This window comes from Zosterops lateralis, assembly GCF_965231275.1.
Source record: "Zosterops lateralis genome assembly, chromosome: 8".
Lineage (NCBI taxonomy): Eukaryota > Metazoa > Chordata > Aves > Passeriformes > Zosteropidae > Zosterops > Zosterops lateralis.
In genome coordinates, this window is record NC_139768.1 from 21224789 (window position 1) to 21241641 (window position 16853).

Consider the following 16853-nt stretch of genomic DNA (forward strand, 5'->3'; position numbering starts at 1 on the left):
TAGTAAGAAACAATGACAAAATTTTTTGTGTAGGTAGCCTACCTGCACATATGTACAATTCCATCTGTTAGGGGAAAGTAACCTGAAGTTAAGGTGGCCTTAAATGGAGCTTACTCAAGCTGGGAATAGGAGGCAGTTGGATTTCTCACATGGCTGCTGTGATCCCTTGAGTGCCCCTATCCAGAGGATTTGACCACATTAGCCCCAGCCATCCATAATTCCTCCTCCATGAAGAAAGCACAACCTACTTCACAGAGACAAAAGCTTTCAAGATGTTCTGGGTATCCATAGATAGCTGCCAGTGAAAAGACAGCTTGTGTGTTCTCTGGACCCTTAATCTCCCTGTAACCACAGTATTTAACTGCAGCTCTTCCATCTCTGGGCATTGCTCCACCAGGACATGTGCCATGACTTTATTGCATTTTCTGTATCCTGTCCCACACAGTCACATCCAAATTGTAGCTCTATCTTCATAAAGCATTCCTGCTTTGTCTGTGACCTTTTCCCAGAATGTCTTTTATCACACACTTCTCACACTTAAAATATTTTATAAATATTTTTAATTTTATTATTATCTTCAGCACACCATTGGAAGAGAAGAAATCACCACAACTAAAACTCTTTAGCTGTGCTCTTTTGCTTAGTGCTTTCCTGCTCTGGTGTGCAGGAAATAATAGGTGCCAGTGGCACACACAGTTCCATACTTCTGTATATTCTTATGGAAATCTAATTGTGCTCTGATTGCATCGCTGTATTTTAAAACAGATTTGTTTAACAATAATGAAAAGCAGGAATCCTTAATGTTACCTGAGTCAAGGCCAAGTTTTAAATTAAATTGTAAGTCCTGGATGGAACTGGTATTAGAGGAAAAATGTAATTGTCACACGTCTCAAAGGTAACTGAGAAATTTCTGAAATATTTGGGTAAAATTGTCCTATTTGAACTAAAAACACTGTAAAAAGTTAAAGGGGACTATGAGAAAATGGCAGTAAGTTGAGGATGAAAATGGCTTTGTAATTTTAATAGTATTAATCAGAAGTTGTGACCATACCTGTCTTGAACATACCTATATTTCAAAATATTAGTATCATTTTATTCTTTGTAAGGAATTATCTATAAAAGAAGACAGAAAGGCCTCAGACAAAGATTATTCACAGTGTCCACATGGTACATTCATTCTGTAATAAAATTCCTTCTAATTTCCTTGCTTAAGTACAGTTTTCCTTTCCCTGTGTTATAAGAAACCAGCTGCCACTTAATCTCTGTTTGCAGTTTGCCCTGTTCCCATCTATGGAAACTGAATTGTAACAAGGAGGAGAAGTGGTTAAAATACCAAGCACAGGCATGGGATTCCACCTGCCCCTTCCCACTGGCACAGGCCATGGTGCTTCCAGCTCACCCAGCAGGGACATCTGTGCCCTCTCCCTGGGGATCCTCAGAGCCAGGGATCCTGCAGGGCTGGAGCTCCACTGTCCTCACTGGAGCTGGGATCCAAACTTTCACTCTTCCAGTATGATTAACAAAGAGAGCAGCGAGTCTGAAACTCGTGGCTGTGACACGACAGGCCACCGAGAGATGCCTTCGGGGTGACGCACGGGCTTCACAAAGTCTACTAAGAATGAAGAATGGTTTAATTGCTAAAGAGGCTGGGGCTGGCATTTAGTAACCACTGCTGGTTTTGTGCTGCTGATCTAACCACAGGAATTAGCAGTGGGTTCCTGTTTTTCACTGTCGCTGAACAGGGAAACACTGGTTTGAGTGGCTGCCCACAGGAGGGGGGAAATGAAAGAGACAGGAGTTTAGTGCTGAATGGGTACAGTGTGTGTCATTTTATGGATGGCTGGTACTGTGATACGGTCTCTTCTGACCTACAGAAACCCTGTCTGTGGTCACTGTTGAAAGCAAATAACCAGAAAGAAACTGTGTGCAGTTGAAAACTTACTGTGGGGTGCAGCCTTAATGCAGAGCACTGTAGTTACAGCCCAGGGTAATAAAGAAGGGTTTGTTTGGAATATTTTACAAACCTTGGTTTCTATAGTAACAATCATCACGAATACTTTCAGCTTCAGAAATAACATCTGCTTAGTGACTGATCTCAAATCTCAACCCTTGCTGAAGTAAATAAGTTCCTGCTCCTTCTGCTTATTGTTAGCCAGTGGCATTTGATGCAGAGCATTTATTTCCATAGCACTGGGAAAGGTGTTGGGAAGGGGTGGGAAAAGGGAAGAGGAATCAGAAAATTATGGTAAAATGTGTTATCTGCTGCTTTATCCTTTAGTCACTGCTAAAATAAATCAGAGTTTACATAGAGACCAAAAGTAAATGTGTTATACTGTTCTGTTGACTGATGTGCAGGACAAACATTACTCTGCTTTAGTCTTGTCAGTGATTTAAACTTTATGCATAAACTTAGGGGAAGAAAAATCATTTGGTTAGATATGAAAAATGTATGGACAGAGTACAAATCTTAATGGAATGTAAGGCTCTGAAGGAAACTCCAATGAAAAGTTGACAAATTTGTGAATTTGCAAGGAAACTCTTTCACAAAGGTGGTCAGTCTGCTGTGAAAATGGTATTTCTTTTGAATGTAAGATTCTAAAATCATTACTGCTGCTAAATGTGAAATTTAAAGTCAGAACATTTTCTAAAGCAAGATAAATACTTTCATGCAATAAGGATTGGGACTATAGAATTTAATGTGAACCATAATTTTTGTTGCTGGTGACTGAGTACCACCTTAATGAAGAGAATAATAAATATATTGACATAATTAGAAGTTCTGCTGTGCCATAGGAAATATGACTGGAACAGAAGGGTGAGTTGAGCTGAGCTATATTTCCATAGCACTCATTTTTAGTTAGCAATGCCCCAGAGGGTAAGCAAGCTTGGAATATGTTAGCAAAAGACCCCCAAAAAAACAAACAAAAAACCAAACAAAAAACCACAACAACAACAACAACAACAACAACAACAAAACAACCAAGAAAAGCCACACAAGAAAACCCAAAAACCAACAAAGCAGAACCAGAAAAAAAAAAAATCCCCACAACCCCCCCCCCCTCCAAAACCCACTTACTTTCCATATAAGTGGGGTTCAGCAAAAGTTTTGTACTGTAGATCTATAGTGGCTTAGTAAAAATTATACAGGTGTTATAGTATTTTAAAGGAGCAGGTTTTTTTCTCCTTTTTTATAGTAAAAAAATCTGTCTCTTTTAAAAAAAAGTATTCCATCAGATATGTTGAGCTAACATGAGTAACAAGATTAAATAGTTTCATTCATGCAAGTAATCATGTTTGCTTTAATGCAAAGTTTCTCCAAGCACTAATTCTCATGTGTCTAATTATTTGTCAGATTAGATCCTGTAGCTTCCATTTTTTGGTGCGTTTTTAGTGATATTCTGAATATGAGCACAGTAAGTACTAACAATCTTGATGGGGAGCATCTTAGAAAGCAACATTAAGTGATAATACTTGAGTTTATTTGCAGGATTTTTCAAGGACACTATTAATAAATGAATACCATAGTGTCAGATTTGCAGCCAGCGTAAATCAAAATAGTTCTGCTGCTACTCGAGTGCTGTGCTGATTTAGGCAGCTGATACTTAGGATTTGAATTAATTCATAAGATTAGAGCCAAAAAACTACTTAATTATGTTTTCACATTGGTGAATGGTCAGAACAGGTGATGGAGGTCCTCAAGAGAGGAAAGTGAGGCACATCTTGTAACACCTTAACAAGGTCTGGTTTGTGCTTTCACACTCCTGCCCTCTCCCTTTTCCCCTTGCTGGCAGCAACCACTGCCAAAGCAGTTTAACACATGCTGCTGCTGCCACCATATTACTCAGCAAAACCAGGCTCTTTTCTGCTGCCATCTCATACCTTTTCCCTGGATCCCAGAAATCTTTTATTTATTGTTGCTCTTCCTGCTGCCCGAGCAGCTACGATTGGATCCACAATGTCCACATGCAGTCACTGGGATGAAAACTTCTATAGGATTTCAAGTCTTAAACAGGGATCATTTGTTTCAGAATGCTTTGGCTGTGGTGTACACACTTTACAGCTGTCCTTGGGCCATGGCAAGGACAATGAAAATAAAAGCTATGTCATGCTTTCAGACGTTCGTTTGTGTCCTCCCTCCATTCCCTAGTCTGTGATCTGTGTAAGTTGTCATGATAGAAAGTAATTTGTTATTCTGGTGCCATTAACATTTTTTTCCTGCATTAAGAATATTGCCAAGTTTGCACTTTAATCTCTTTTGCTGACAGCTAGTTTTCACAATGTCTTGATTTAGTTCTCTTTTTTATTATTACAATTCCAGGTAGAAATGTTTTAATTTATCATTCACTAGGCATTCTGCATGTGGCCAGGAGGTTAAAAAAGAACTAGAAAAGGCATTGCTGAGGAAAAGTTCACCAACACGATATTTTGGGTGACATACAGGGTACTATATTTTCTTTCCAATTTTGCAAGAAATGCAAAATACAGCCTAATCCTTCCAGGACACTTGCCTTTCCTAACCCTCACGTCTGGCATAGATCTCCTAAATGATGATCAAACCTTGTCTTTTATGACTCTAGGGCACTGCAGAGCTACAGGAATAAGGTCTCTGCAGTCACAAAAGGTAACTGTTAGTCAGAACTTCTGCCTTCTGTGTGAGTTTCATTGTCACAATGACAGACTGAAACTTTATGATCCCTCCCTGGGCACAGGACAGTCCTTCTGGGCTCCTCATGGACATTTCAAAACCCTTCAGCTGGTTCAGTTTGTTTGTTCCCCATGAAAGCGACCTGTACTGTGCTCACACTTAGCCTTGCCTATTACCACAGCCACGCTGTCAGCCTGCAAGTAAGGCAGAATTTAAATTATGCCTTGTAATTTATCTTTCCCAACCCTGCACAGTTAGCAGTGGCTCTGAGGTGACCATGTTCTCTTCTACAGGCAGTCTAGGGTAAAATTAACCCATTGTGACATATGGAGGGACTTTCTACTCTTAAGTGATCAGCTCAAGCTCAAGCAGTGATGGACTGTCAGTCATTCATCCCCAGGGAAATGAGATTTCATAGATGAGTCTTTAAGGCTGAATTGTAAAGGAATAATAGAATTCTCTACTTCTCATTTTCTAATCCTTGGAGATCCAGCAGGTGTGCCCATCTGGGAAACAAATGCCCATTAGCATCACTTCACTGCACAGCACCACTTTGCCTTACAGGATGGCAGTCAGAAGAATTACAGGAAGGTACCTGGGGATGCATGATTCCTGGTATATGCCACAGACACAGAGTCTCAGGTGCTTTTCCCAACAGGATCTACCAGGATGCTGCCAAGAGAAATTTCTTCTCACAAACTGGACGCTGTCACTGCCAGCCTTTAATCAGACTCACGAAGCTTAATAGGGGAATATTCTGGAAGCTCCAGGGGATATCTCTGGCAGTAATCCAGTACAACTACTACACACACCATCCGCTCTAAGTTATGTTCAATATTTTCCATATTAACCTGGAATTACCCTCATTAATGGGCAAGATGTAATAGTAAAGTAAAACCAAGTTTATTTAACAGTGTGAAGACACAGGGAACTGCGTACATGGGCACACAGATAAAGAAATGCAGTCAGTGTTCCTTGCAGCCACCTGATGTTTTAAGTTAGCTTCAATGACTTGTGCTCTGTTCAACCACTCATGAAAATCAAGAAAATTCCAGGATGGTGCACAATGATGTCACAGTTCAGGAAAAGCAACCTCTAGGCACTAGGAAAAAAGTTGAATAGCAAACTTGATAAGCAGTTCTTTCTGGAATCCCCATTGAAAATAAATGCATCTGCAGGTGTTTCTCCTAGCTTGGTCTTAATAAATCAGTTTTAATCAGAATGTCAATTCACAATTCTCTTGCTAATGAAATGCTACATGACATAGTATTAGGTTTTGAAATTAAGTCCCTTACTAGATTAACTGAGAGCAACTTTGTTGCAAATAAACATAGTTCTTATAATAAAAATATTACTTTTCTGAGCATAAACATTTTAAGATTAATATATAAATTTCAGATCAGTACAGAACTAACAACCATATTCTACCAGAAGAGGCTGCATGAAAGAATGCAGTCTATCATTGTTAGAGCTGAGATAGAGAAGCAAGACAATAAATCGAAGGATAACAATGCAGTTTGTGCACTGGGGCCATAATAACAGCTTGGTAATCATAATGTATTCTATTTATTGTTCATTTCCACTGTTTTTTCTTATGAAAATAATGTTCCAGTAGAGTCTGAGATTTCCATTTCTATTTTGAAACAAGGAAATTAATGATTTGTGTTCTGCAAAAACAGTGGGGCGGAATTACAATGGAAAGATAATTTGCTGTTAAAAAAAGTAATGAGAAATGTTAGTGTAATTTTGGTTGGGTTGCATTTAATTATCAATAAACCCATTGATCTCAGCTTTATTAGACATGATAGAAGTTTTCAGGGAAAACTTGTACATTTTGAAGGGCTGGTAGGGTTGGTAGAGTCCTCCCAGTAAATTAGTACAGCTGGATGCCTTGATCACCGAAGCAAGGCAGTTGCCTTGAGTCTCTGCCAGTATAGATAGAAGAATTATGGGATACAACAAAAAAGTTCACCAGCTTTTGCTGCTGTTGGTAATGTGGTTATGTACCTCCCAAAAGTTAGTGGGACCTCATTAGCCAAAACTACAAATCACTTAGAAATCCTCAGGCAAAAGAAGGTGCAGTGCAGAAACTCCAAGTGCTGAGGACACTTGGGCTCTGGGCCATTCTTGCAGGTTTAAATGAGGTGAAGCTTTCCACTTGCTAATTGCAAGAGAGGAACTTTATGTGATGTATTAAATGAAAGTCTTCTGTAGATGTTCAGAATTTCTGTAAAGCCCTGGAGTCATATGAAGAAATGGTGTTTCCTCTATCAGCCACAAGCAATGTTCAGTATCCCAGCCTTGTTTATTTATTCTGTGTCTGTGTTTCCTGAAGTATATTTCTCCCTCACACAAATCATGTTTTGTGAAAGCTTTTTTTTTCTTCTTCTTCTTTTTTTCCTTGTGTTGCACTATCATTAAAGCTCATTACTCTTTGAATAAGTCAGTGCAGAAAATTGTCAGAACTTGCGGGTGGGTGGGAAGCTCATACTCAAAAGTATGTTAATGAGCATTAGTTCATTAGTTCACCCAACACTTAGAATAGTAAGTGGTGTAGCACTGACAGTCTGCAGAACCAGCAGTGCTGATGGCAGGCTTTGTTTCTGGCTAAGGTCCTGCCTTAGCTCCAGCAATCTGGAAGTGCCAGGTTCTCCTTGGGGCAGCAGCAGGTGCTGTGAAAGTGGTGGGATTTTGCTGGGAGGAGCAGACAGTGCTGCTTCTTTCCTCTGGCATTACTGCTGGGTTGGATTCTCTTGGTGAATGACCATGGAAAGAATCAGGTGGAGGTGGGATGGAGGTTGTCTACATGTGGGAGTCTGCCATCTCCTTCTCCTGGAAGGATAGCTGCACAAGGAACAGGTGGAGTTTTTGCAGGACAATGGCCAAAAAAAGCCCCAGCCAAATGACATCAGTGGAATTCTGTGATTTTGAGAGGGTGAATTTTCTTTCCTAGCTAACTAACTGAGAAGTCTGCCTTTACTGCACTGAAAATGGTCAGAACAATCACAGCATTTGACACTTATCTTTAATTTTAGGTCAGAGAATTTCACCTCAAACATGCATTTAGTAAAAGCAGAACAGGGTAACCAGGGCTCATCCTCTTACCATGAAAAACAGAGTTAATCTCTGCTTTCAACTGTGTTTTAAAAGAAAGTGGCCACAACTGCAATGTAAAAAACTAATTTGATTAGGATGTTTTGGGAACAGCTGCCTTGGTCAAGCTCTACATCCAGGGCAGCTGCAGGAATGCCAGTGAATCCTGAGCAGCCATTGAAGAGACCAAAATGTGCCTGGCAGGTACAGACGACTTTCAAATCTTGGGAAATTTTTAATACTAACAGTCAGACTAACAGGTTTTTTTGGGGCTTTTGAATTTGCATGTAGGCATCTTAATTTGACCAAAATCCAACCAGAGTACTGAAGTGCATTTTGGAATCTGAGACTTGTGTATACCAAATAAATCAACTCAGAAAATTACCAGACTTTAGGAAAAGTACCAGAGACTGAGAGAAAGTGAAGATGTGAGTACTTGTAATATAACAGCCTGATTTTTATGTTTCCTCCTTTTCTGCATGTCTTACCTCTTCAGAGGACACAGTCTTTTTCTTTTTTTCATTTTTTCCCCTCCTCTGAACTCTTGCACATTAAAAATCCAGAAAAGTGGTTGTTTACGTTCTGAGTCTGGCTCTAATCCTGTTGCAACAACAGATTTGATTGTTTATTTGCCAAGGTACCCAGCTTAGTTGATGTGAAATTCACCAGATTAATGCTGTTTTAATAATATAATTAAAAACTAAGTTTAAATTGACATAATTACTTAATAAAATAAAAAGTGTAATTCAAGCTGTTTTGTAAGAAGAGCTGAAGTTTTATTTATAATGAATTCTTGTAAGTACTACTAAGACCATTTTAGTTAGGAAACATTACAGTGATTAATGCATAGCTGTTTGCATTTTAATACTTGATTTATATATCAGATCTGTTTTTGTGCACACTGTCAAACTTTATTCCGTTCTTGTCAAAATACTTATTGCTTCTGACAGGTGTAACATGCTCACATTAATCCTTAATTCCTTGATTCAATTTTCTAATTGCTTTTTTGGCATGAGTTTGGAGCCATTTAGTCTTACGTGAAGTATTTGTCTTATGGTATAATAATGCACTTTTAAAAATTGGATGCACCTAACGTAGAATGTGGAAGAAAATATATAGAGGGATATTACTTAGTACTGAAAATCGAAAGTTTTATAGCACTTCTGAGAGACACCACTTCTTGGAATACAGATGGAACCAAAACACTTTAAACTTTCCATCTTCCCATATTCACACTATTAAATATTTTCATAGATACAAATTGATGCTGAAGCTTCAATGCATTTTGCCCAAGGAGATGCTGAACACTTAGAGCAGCTTCATGAACATTCCCTGAGCCATTGTTCTCCAGCTCTTCTCACCTCTTCAGGCCACTGCTGTCTGCTGCCCATCCCACCCACCAAGGGGGACACAATCCACTTCCCAGCTTCTCCTTGCTATGCACTCTTGAAGCTGATCAACTCTTTTATTCCCAAACAGACAAATATAATAATGCAGGATTTGCAGGGGTTTTCAATACTTAAAAATACTCTTTTGCTGCTTTCTTTTATAAGGCATGAACATAGCATACACTGCCTTGTGTTTTTCTGCCAGCAATGGTAATATTGTCATCTGGCCTGTGGAGGAAAAAAAAATAAGTCAGCCCAAATTTATTTCTTACAGAAGCAAATCCAAAAGAATCTTCCCATAGCTTGGTATTTCCTCATAGACTCACCAGGCAGCTGAACTTTGGCTTTTTAGGACTTTCAGGAAAGACTGGGAGAATGTAGAACCTTTTCTCTAATAAAAATCTAGGAACCTGTGAAGATGACCCCTGATACTTATTTTCTGTGAATAAATGCATGAATATACACTTAAATTGTGGATAAAACTTTATCTTTTTTTTTTTTTTTTTTTTTTTTTTTTTTTTTTTTTTTTTTTTTTTTTGGCTGATTTAATCCCTACCCTCTCCACTTATTTCTTCTTTCTGCATCCTCTGGGTTACACTTCTTTTTTCCCCATCAATTACAATGTATGTGCTTTGATCCCTTTATTCCTTCATAGTTTTCTGCCACTTTCTTTCTCACCTTCCCAGCTGACATACCTCTTTCTGTCATAGTGGGTGTAAAAAAGGGAATATAGGAGTAAAAGTTTATCAAAGAAGTGTTTGTTTATTATGTCTTCCACTGATAAAGTTTTATTAATCTGTGATTGTCATTTGAGGTTTTGGCAAAATATGTAAGTCACTTTCTGTACACGGGGAAAAGAAAAAAAGATAATTCTAGCAAGTAAATCATGGTAGCTTACTGCTTTGGGCAAACAAACTTGTGCCTTATCTCTTCCAAAAAACCTGTGGAAAATGCGTGATAAATGGCACATTTCAGAGAACATGTTATGTCCCTGTGAAATAACTTTGATTCATGGTTATGTATTTATCTTTAAACAACTGACAAACCTTAGGCTATCTAAATTATTATCATTTGCTCTATGCTACTGTGTTATTTTGCTAGGGAACCTGAATGATGTGAGGTAAGATAAGACATCTTGCTTTTGCTGTCATAGTTTTTATAAAGAATAAATAAGCACACAATTCTTAGTATATTTTATTTTTGGATAAAGTTCTTTGAAAGAGTATTTATCAGAAATCATTTCCTCCAATTGTGTTTTGAAGAGCATTAGTATAAACTTCAAACAGAGAAGGATGGGGCCTGTTGATCAAAGGGTTTATATTACCCAGCAAAAGAAAATATTATCATTTGGATTTAGAAGAAAGTAATCAAATTAAAAGTCATAGTGGTAAATTTGTTCCTTTCAGTTGTGTGTCTGCATAAAGTGTTCTGAATTACTTTTTAAAATGAAGATTTTATTTTCTCCGTGTTTTCAAACAGTTGTTTGATTTGCTGTTGTGACAAGTCAGGAATATTGACTTAAATGCTCTATTGCTTGCATTAGTAGCACCAGCTGGAGCTTTTGGGGTTTTATTTTTCTATTTCAACATTTGGTAAAGGTTTTGGTGAATGTAAGTTGTCATTTCCTATGTCATGGTAATTTTAAATTAGATGTCATTGTTTACCCAAGTTCTTTAATGCTGTCACTTTAAAAGAATCTACAGAAATGCCTTTTAAATACGGCCATGAAGTTAAAAAAAAAAAAAAAAAGGAAAAAAAAAAAAAAAGAAGAAAGTATATTTATCTATTTTTCACTGAGCAGTAATAAATGTTGGTTACTTGGAGGTAGAAAAATAGAAAATTATTTGCTTTACATGATGGAAGTGTCTTTGTTTTCCTTGTATCAAGTATTTTGCAGTGTATTTAACTTGGCTAAACTATAATTTTTCATAGAATACTGGAATAAGTTGACATTTATGTATACATTGCAATATTTATGTAAATAGAAAGTTTTCTGGCTTTGAATTTTGAATCAAAATGTTGAACTCCCATTTTGCCTTGGAACATGACAGACATTTAGAAAATTTACAGACAGAAAAAGAAAGAAATGCTTATGCTGATTTTGACCTAATGTTTTTAGAAATATCTTTAGTGCTTGACTGAATGTTCAAGCTCTGAAAAGTGAAATGCCTATCTCTGAGTGAACACAAAACTTGGGAACATGGAAATGTGGATGCATTGCAAATTTTCATCTTAAAAGCTTATTATTCTATGTCTTTGTAGACTGCTTTGCTTTTTTTTCTCCAGCTCCTATTGTACTTGGTAAATCCAGAACAATATGGTAGCAACCATTGAGTTGAAAACTAATTGAAAATTAAATTATCAGTATAGTTAGTGAGAGTTTGGTAACAGCACAAACCTCCTGCCATCAACACCACTGCTATCATAGTTTTATATAAGATAAAGCAAGGTGATTATCACACAGAGGCAACATTTTCAGAGAGTTTCTAAGCATATATTTATAATGAATATAGTAACGTTGCATCTATTTTTTGCATATGCCAAAAGAATCAGGAATGTCCTGCCTTGAAGAAATCATTCCCTTAGCAGGACAGACAGAGACAAGGCAGAATTCCTGGTCTGGGGATCTCAGGAGGGATTAACTGTCTTTACCTATTGGTATATAATATAGACTTGCTCTCATTTTATCATTTTGGCATTAGGCAGGCTGGGTAATGGATGCTGTTGAAGCAGAATTCTTTCACATGGATACTTCTTAATGGAGATGGGGAAGTTGGCTGCTCTCAGATACCAATGTGTTTATCAAAAGGTTTTGCTGTTTTCTAGGCTTTAAATTGATACTACTACATACAGCAAGCAGATAAATTCAGTAAAATTCGATTGTCTTTATGATAATTTATTTTCTTGCTTGGTTAGATCTGCAGTCTGGGCTGTCAGAGCCCATTTTTAAGTTGATTAACATGGTTTGGACAATCTGAAGGCAAAGAAATAATTAGGAAAAAATATCTTTGCACTGTGCCTTAAAATAAACTAAAGGTGCACAAGTGAAAATGGGATGGAAATCTCAAAGGTTAACGTGGGTGTGTTCCTTTTCCAGGGTGCTCCTAAGCCCATCGCCATCGAGCCGTGCTCAGGAAACAGAGCTGCCGTCCTGACGGTGTTTTTGTGTCTGCCCAGGGGAGCGTCAGGGGTTCCACCACCCGGGCAGTCAGGTAAGGCTGCTGTGGGGGGTGTCATGTCTGTCTCCTTCTGCACCCTCTGCCAGGGCAAAATCACCCTCTCAGATCCAAAATAATGGCACAGCAGATGGATACGAGGAGCTGTTCAGTCAAGCTGATGTTAAGTTTAGCCCCAATGTTTCATTTTTCTTGGGAATTTGGTGTCGTGTCCAATAAAAAGCCCAGTGATTAAGCCAGCCGCATTTCATTAGGACTTCCTGAAGCCTGCATGTCAATATGCTCCAACACTGTCTCTCAGGGGAAAAAAAAAAATCATATGCAGCCACTTCCATGGTTTCAGTTCAAGCTGCTGTAAATGAGGCTGTACAGGGAATACCAGTGAGTATTTTCACTTCAGGCTAAAATTTAGTGCAGTCTAGTTTGCACCATAAATCCCAAGACTTTGCTGGCTGGGACTCAATTAAAATACTAGTATTTCCCAGAATGCCTGTCAGCTAAAACCTGGAATTGTGTGAGTGACTGCTTCTGTAGGGAGGTGTTCACTTTGGAAGTGATCCCAGCTCATTTTAAAGTAGCACTTGCATTATCTGGAAGCACTTCTTGTGATGACCTACCTCCTCTTCTAGATCACTGTACAAAAGCATTCTCATAAAACACTTCCTAAACAGGAACTACCTACCTTCAACTTTTAAACCCTTTAAATAACTGCCTACAGTGGTGTGATATGAAAGAGCCATGACAAGGAAGTGTGGACAGTAATGTGACACTGCATATGTGACCAGTTTACTCATTCAGAATTCACTGGAGCTGGAGCCAATAGAACATCTTTGTAAGAAGTAGCAGACTGCATGGTATGTGCCCAAAATGCAGGAATAAACCAGAAAATATGCTTTCAGGCTAACTTTTATCATTAAGAGCCAAAAAATATATCCTTTTAACCTTCAAAAATCCATTTAAGAGATTAAAAAGTATTGAGTAATGATGAGGGCAAACTCAGTTGACTTATGTTGGAAATAAGCTCAGCTGGGTGTTCTTCTTTTGGCCTGATCACTATCTGTTATTTATTCGGGAGTTTTAGTTCATTTTTTGAGGGTGAGGGGTGTTATATTTTTTTCCCTCTGAGTTCTGAGATGAGGGCTTAGTTCTTAAAATGCTGTTTATAGCTTGGAATATCATTTTTGGAAGTGCTATGAAAATAAAAGTGTTACTGATGCTTTGTCAAATACATTTCCTGGAAGAAATATATAAATGTAAGTGCTCTGAAGAGAGCAATGAGAAAGGAAGGATGTTTAGCTTATTCCCCGTTCATGTTTTAAGGAAATGAAAAAGAAATGAAGGTGTTTATAGTCTTGCAACAAGAAAAAACATTATGAAAGGAAATTAAAAGTAATGGTTGAAATTGAAGCTTAAAATGTTTTTGGTGGGAGTTTTTTTATTGCTTTCAAATTTACCTATGATGTGCATCTTGACAGTAAAAATGTATTCATTTAGTTTCTTCATAATCAGCTTCTATTTACCATATAAAGGAGTCTTTGAAAAGTAATTGCTGATCTTTGCTGTGTGTAAAGCACAGACAGTATACGTGTTTTGAAACAGGACTTGGGTTCAGCCACACATCAGATGTGTCATTCTGCATGTTTCTCAACCTGTGAAAGAATACACCTCTTTTTTAAACATGTTTTGTCCTCCTGTTATGTTCTGTCATCTCATTGCTTTACCTTCCACCAGCTTTGGAATGCTATTCTTCCATTTGATATTATGGTACCAGTCAGCTACTTAGTGATTCAAAATATATAAATGATTTAGTCCTATAATTTTCACTTTGTTCAGGGTCAAAAATGAATAGAAATGCCTGAGGTGTTCAGCCATGCTGGTTCAACCATTAGAGTGTATTAGATTATGTGTCTATAATAATTTTTTCTTGTGCACGATGAGTTTTGGCGCTCACGGATGTAAGCGTGCCTAGGCCAGGCAGGAGCTGTTATGCAAGTTTGTTGGCACACCTGTAGCTTTACTAATTCACTCCATTCCTGTCCTGCAGCACTACCTGCTGCTTTTTCCCTGGGCTGCCTGGGAGCAGATGCTGTGTACACTGCCAAGTTTTTGGAAATGATGTGGAAACTTCGAGCAGCACACACTTTCTCTATGCAGTTAGTTTCCCTTATGACCTAAGTTAGACAAAACCAATGATATTGAGGTAGAAGTCGTGTGTTCAGTAATTATGTCTTGCCAAGTAATATTAGAATCCTCTATTACTCGCACACAGCCATTTTCCAGCTCGTTGGGATCGTTCTAGGATAAAACTGACAGCGTGTCAAGCATCTTTGTTTAAATGATACATCAATGATACTCGTTCCTAGTTCACATTGGGAGAGTGTGGGATTTATTCCTTCTATACATAAGTCCCAAACATAAGAAGGGGATGCCTGTATTTTTATTGTCCTGCATTTTCTCCAAAACTAAAGAAGAAAATTCTTTACATAAATAACTAACCTATGCTCCACTGGACTTCTTAGTTGTATACCTAATTCTTTAAGCTCTGAATTTGAGTTTTACTTTCCTGAGTTTTACATTAACAAATATTTTGTTGAATAATGTCTCTGAATATTAAAAAAAAACCCAAACCCAAACGAACCAACAAACCAATGAATAAACTAAACCCTAATGTAAAGGTTACTCTTTATGCAGCATATGTTCTATACTTCACCTTTACTGGCAGCTGGAAGAGAAGCTGAAGCTACAGATGGTGGGCTTTGGCCAAAGGCTATGCACGGCAAAAAACTTCTCTAGGAGAGACCATATGTCCCAGTGCAGATCTGTGTGTTCTCTGCTTCCTGCAGAAAATGCTCACAACTTTACAGACTTTCAACAAAACTGTTTAGCACTCAGTCCTAATTCTGTGAGTTAAACAGTTAAACCGCTTAAAATTAATCTGTGATTTAAGATACATTTTATACAGATTGATCATGTAGATTCAGTCAAAACATTGATAAAAATTAATTTATTGCAAAAAAGGAGGAACAGTAGTCATTGTAATTTGTGTTTTCTAAAGGGATTTTTTTTTTTTCAATGAAGCAGCTATTTGTAGAATTAAATATCCTGAAAATCTGGAAAGTCACAAAATATTGCCATCATGGTGGGTTAGGTGTTTCACAGCAATCCTTGCATTTTCTTTGGTTATAAGCTAAATATTTAATTATACTTCTCTGAAGTAACTAAAGTAACTGTTTTCAAGTGAAAGAAATTAGAGACAAAGTATAAATTAGAATGATCAATGCAAAACATAAAGTTAAATTTCTCAGGTTGGATTGACTGTGTGCTTTCTTCATTCTCCAATTATCTTGTTCACTGTGTTGTACCTGTGTAATCAGAACAAAATTAGGGGTCCAAAAAAGTAGCAATCTTCTGTCTTATCAATACAAATGCATCAGTGTAGTGCGTATGTGACTTACAAGTTTTATGATACACTGGAAGCTAGAAATGATTTTATATTGCTGTAGTGTCTGACCCCATGATTTAAATAGCTTAAACTCTTCTTAATATCAAAGCAGATCTAATAATGACAGCAACTGCATCTAGCTCTCTAGAAAGAGCTAAATATTGCAAAGAGGATTGAACAAAACAAGTTAGACCAGAAAAAAGAGAATAGTATATAACTTAACGCAGAAAAAGGTGGCTATGAATTATCAGCAGTGGAAGGCCCAAGAATAACTCCTTCAAGGTCTTCATACAGCTCTGGTGATATATTGGGCAATACAGAAAGAACAGCTTGGTAATGTGATAAATTCTGTTAAAAGAACTGTGACCATGTTATCATTACTACTAAAGTGAACTAAATCCCATGCTTTGAGGTATTGAGTTATTGTACAATAAGTTTATAAAACAATGTTTACATCATTCTGGGATAAGGCCACTGTGCTGTAAAGCACAAAGAGAAATGAGAATATTAAACCATTCCAAAATAATACAGAATCAAAGGGTGTAATTTTTGAATTATTTACAGGTTCTTTTACTTTCACACAGCAGCACTTGCCTATCTACCAAGAGGGTAAAAGTGATAGAGCACCCAGCAGAGGAAATTCCCGATTGAGGCAGTAAGCTGAATTGTCTCTGCAGAGGTGCACAAATGAGTGTCTCTGTTAAACCTTCGTAGATCTTTAACACCTCCATGGCTATGACTGGATGAGATGAATCTAACTTAACCCATAAAAAACCACTTCGGAATTAAATGGGAGTTGAAATGGAAGACTGCCTGCAATATTCCGTTGTTATGAGTACAAATTAGGATGGCAGGCCTCTGAGCAGTGCTGTCTGAAAGTTCCTGATATCCTTGACTCAAAACAGAATTTTGTGTCATTCTGGTTGTGCTAACTGTGGTGTTCAATCCTACTTAATCAGCAAGTTCCAGTAGGATCACAGAATCAATAAAACTACCATGCCATCTGCCTTCCCTGTCCTCACCATCATAATGAATAATGACTCATTAAATGTTCTACAAGACAATTAGCTCTGGTTGAAAACAGTAACAAGGCTTTCTTGATTGTATTT

General features: G+C 37.6%; 1 protein-coding gene across 2 annotated transcripts in view; it reads left to right on the forward strand.

Annotated features, from left to right (window-relative positions):
* ATRNL1 (attractin like 1) overlaps window positions 1-16853 on the forward strand; it is a 442299-nt gene that overhangs the window by 378198 nt on the left and 47248 nt on the right. For both annotated transcript variants that reach the window (XM_083866025.1, XM_083866026.1), the window contains one exon: window positions 12224-12338. In XM_083866025.1, the coding sequence (XP_083722151.1) occupies window positions 12224-12338 (115 nt within the window). The remainder of the gene's footprint in view (window positions 1-12223; window positions 12339-16853) is intronic.